General features: G+C 48.7%; 1 protein-coding gene across 7 annotated transcripts in view; it reads left to right on the forward strand.

Moving 5' to 3' along the window:
* mapkbp1 (mitogen-activated protein kinase binding protein 1) overlaps nt 1-4027 on the forward strand; it is a 32793-nt gene that overhangs the window by 25082 nt on the left and 3684 nt on the right. For 6 of the 7 annotated variants that reach the window (XM_042213435.1, XM_005947484.3, XM_042213432.1 and 3 more), the window contains 8 exons: nt 440-471; nt 1561-1701; nt 1789-1899; nt 2215-2318; nt 2398-2525; nt 2616-2786; nt 2903-2984; nt 3191-3594. In XM_042213435.1, coding sequence (XP_042069369.1) covers nt 440-471; nt 1561-1701; nt 1789-1899; nt 2215-2318; nt 2398-2525; nt 2616-2786; nt 2903-2984; nt 3191-3594 — 1173 coding nt within the window. The remainder of the gene's footprint in view (nt 1-439; nt 472-1560; nt 1702-1788; nt 1900-2214; nt 2319-2397; nt 2526-2615; nt 2787-2902; nt 2985-3190; nt 3595-4027) is intronic. The other variant, XM_042213433.1, reaches the window with a different exon arrangement.

Below are 4027 nucleotides of genomic sequence, written 5' to 3' on the forward strand. Positions count from 1 at the left end.
ACCAGCAAGATATGGGAAGACATTGCAAATGTACTTGGATTTTAGGTTGCAAGCCACCCAAAACATATATGATACATATAAGTACATATATATATGTACTTATATATATCTTGCTGGTACTATTGTACCAGTGCTCTGAATGGTGCCACAATGGACCACTGATCAACGACCACTGAGCAACAAAGGACCTAGACTCATGTGTGTTGATTTCTCCCCCAATCCCCTCCCTCCAGAATTCCTAGGTAACGACCCAATATACATATGAATGACTAGCCAATTTAGCTTCCACTTCCAGCATTTGACTGCTCTCCGGCTTTTACAGGTAGAAACGCAAAATGATGACTCCGCGGGGGTCTAAGGTACTACCCCGAAATGACTGCTCTCCGGGGGTGTAAGTGTTTAACCTGCACTGACAACGTTTCTTGTTTCTTCCCCTCAGAGGCGTCTGATGAGGTGTACAGCAGCAGGAAGGTTGGTGCATGTGACCTTTGACCTTTAACTGATTATTTCATTCTGTTTCATTGTTGGGATGAAACAGCTCATTAAATGGTTTTTACCTGAAGGGGGCGCTCTAGCGAGTCCGTCCTCGTGAGAGAGAGTTGTTGTTTTTTTATATATTTGTAGTTTTCATTGGTGATCTTGTACAAAGAATTTACAGAAGGAACTTTACAACATGCAAATAGCCAACAGAATTTCAATTTCTCAAAACTGTAGTAAGATGTAAGTAATAGTTCCCAGTTGTATTTCTCTAATTTATTATTATCATGATTATTATGATGATGTCACCCTGGTTGGGCGGGAACCCTGTACCAAAAGCAAACCATCTTAGCATCAATTCTGCCTTGTTAAGCTTGTTCTCTCGGCGCACCTCCTTCCAGATCTTAAAAGTTGATTTTATCCAGGGATCATCAGGATCTTTCAAACGCGACTTTAGTTTACCATCTGCTACCATGGCTTGGATTGGAGGGCCATTAGTAGCTCGTTCTTCTGTGTCTTTCCACCGAGATTTAAACAAAGAATCACATAAACAAACTCATGGCTGTAGCCGGGCAGAATAATAACAGTCCTTCAGACATGGTAAATATGGACCGCCCCTGTCCTTTGGTAATTGTAGTGTACTGTACTGGGTTTTTTCCCCAACCATAAATAGCGGGAAACTATCTTGTCCCATTCCACGAATTGTTTCGGGATTTCAGTGGGGAGAGTTTGGAAAAGATAAAGCAGGCGTGGTAGATCGTTATTGATTCTGTTCATTAGGCCCAAAGCTCCACCTCGTTAAATCCGACTTCAGATAAAAAGATAGTTGTTTTTTTTTTAAAGTATCTTAAGCTCATCGGCAAAATTTGCATTTACATATTTATGTCTAATAAGCTCTATGACAGAAACAAGTTAAGCTCCTCTAATAAACATAGTACGTATGTAACAACAGGTGTGACGTTAGAACGAACACTCAAATGTACAACAGACAGCTGCTGGGTTTGAGAACTGAACTAATGTTTAAAATATGATCTGATGATGTAACCCAAGCAGATATTTGAAGGGCTTCTGTTTGTGACTCAGCAGGATGGGGGCTTATCTGGGGCGCGACTCCCTCGCCGGCGCTGGTCCAGGAGGATGTGCGACGCTGACGGGGTTCTGATGGTGAAGTCCATGCTGGACCTGAGACTGCTGGACTCTTTCTGCCCCGACAAGCAAGCAGAGGTCAGGACACTCAGAGACACTATTCAAAAAAAAAAAAACACCCGCAAGTGATTAACTAGCATTAATGGTCCTGTTTTTTCTGTGAAGACACGCCCACTTGATGTTAGCCACTCCCACTGCAGCAAGATGAGGAAGGGTCAAGGTGCGGAGGAGCTTCACAGGACCAATCAGGAGCTTGGGAGCACCATCAGCCTGCAGGTTTGTGTATGTCAGGGGCGTGGGGAGAGAGACAGACTCCCACACCCTCTCTCTGCCGCACACCCTGTCTCTCTCTCGCTCCGCCTCACCCTTCCTGTCTCCCTCCCTTATACAGTCACACACTTCCTGTCTAACATTAACACTCCGATGGATTCAGTATCTTGCCCAGTTATACTTGGCGTGCAGACTGGGATTGAACCACTGAGTAACAGCAGGAAGTTCTTCGTGGGTTTGATGCTGCTTTGTGGCTCCAGCTCTGAAGGGCACTGTGAGCTGAACCTTACTCAGATGTGTGATGTCATCCTGTACATACAGGTACACAGACCAGAGTTTATCCTCCTGTCCAATCAGAGCACAGACAGAGAGAACCCAGTGCTGTATCCGGACCAATGGGAGGACAGAGTGAGCCTGGCAGGCAGGTAGGACTGCTTCCTCTCCTGAGAATTCACAGATGACATTAACTTTTACCAGCAAATAAGCCCCTCCCCCTGCTGTCAGTGAGTTCCAGGTGAAGGAGGCGTGTCCTGCTACTGAAGGTGCACGGCCGGACAAACCGAGTCCCGACAGCGGCTGCTCGCTGGGATTCAGCTCCAGACTGTCGAGTCCCAGCAGACCTGCAGGATACGGTGAGATGCACTCACCTGTCTGTGAGCCGCGTCGCTGCTGCTTCCTCTCACCTGTCTTTATCAGCCCAACCCTCTTCTTCTGCCCATCAGACTCGGAGCCTACAGAGCTTCTCAGCATGGACGGAAACTCCTCTGAGCTGGAGGACGAGGAAGACAGAGGACCAGGTGGCGGGGAGTGCAGGAAACCCGTACCCCAGACTCCCGACCAGGAGGCGTTCCTGAAGGAGCACTTTGTGACGCTCGCTGACCTTTCTGCCTCAGGTACGGCGGCAGAGCTTAGCAACTGATTTCAGCATTTTTCCTTCCAGTCCTAAGCGACAGGATTTGAATCACAGCAGACTCACCTACACCTGAACATGTGACCTGTGTGTTGACAGGAAGTCCGAGCAGAGCGTCTCACAGCTCCAGTGAGAGTCTGAGCATCTCGTCCAGGTTCCTCACCCAAAGCACAGCCACAAGGTAGGATTACCGTCACACACAGGTCCATTTAAACCAAACTTTATTGAAAAACGATAACAGCTTCCTGAATGCAGACGTGCAGCTCAGCTATGGGACAGGAGAATACTTGTTGTAGACACAGTGTGGCCTGAACACTGACTCTGTGGGGTCTCCACGCACACGTGTGGTGGATCACTCAGACCTTTTCTTTTCTCTCGCTCTCTCAGCCGGACCGTGCTTCCTCTCCCATCTCGGACCTCGGGGGCTGGTGCGGGGGAGCCAAAGACTCGTCCGCTGGTCTCCGAGGTCCGACCTCTGATGGAAGAGAGCCAGAGGCAGGACGGGAAGGTGCCGTGGACCCAGGACCAAACCCAAAAACAGAACCAGGCTCAGGCCACCTCATTTCAGGACCAAGCCCAGCCTCCCCATGGTTCAAACCAGCTCCGCATCCTAGAGGAGGAGACCCCCTCGACCCAGCAGGTCCACCGACCCTCCCCGCTCAAGAAGAAGGCCCAAACTGCAGTGGAGTGCAGGAGGAACCAGGGACCGACAGCCCGGGCTGCTGCCTCCCATCTGAACTCTGCTGGACTTCGAAAGGCTCAGTCAGTCCACAGCCTGCTGACTGACACAGGTAACACTCAGCTCACCACACAAGTAAACAGCACAAGAACCAAAAGAGACTGTGGACCCCCAAGCAGCTGCATACACTGTACACCTGAGTATGAGCGCTCACCTGGACATAAAGAAGCTAAATTAAAGCTAGCAGGCTAACCAAACCCACGTTGGCTGTGACTGTAGAAAGTAAATGTTACGTCTTTGGTTTGAGCCAGTAAAACCAACGCTGTTTGATATAAGTTAGCACTGTGGCTCTGTTAACTTCATTTATGCCACATGTGTCAAAGTCAAGGCCCGCGGGCCACATCACATCCGCGAGATCATTTTATACAGAGTTATTATTATTGTTATGCATGGCCCGGCGATATGAGGCGCTAATAATATACAAACTACAGATCCCATAATGCAGCGCTGCAGCCTCCTTGGCTAGGCTAACTGGGAACATTCCC

Source organism: Haplochromis burtoni, unplaced genomic scaffold (genome assembly GCF_018398535.1).
Source record: "Haplochromis burtoni strain Fernald_Lab_line unplaced genomic scaffold, NCSU_Asbu1 Contig_442, whole genome shotgun sequence".
NCBI classification, from domain to species: domain Eukaryota; kingdom Metazoa; phylum Chordata; class Actinopteri; order Cichliformes; family Cichlidae; genus Haplochromis; species Haplochromis burtoni.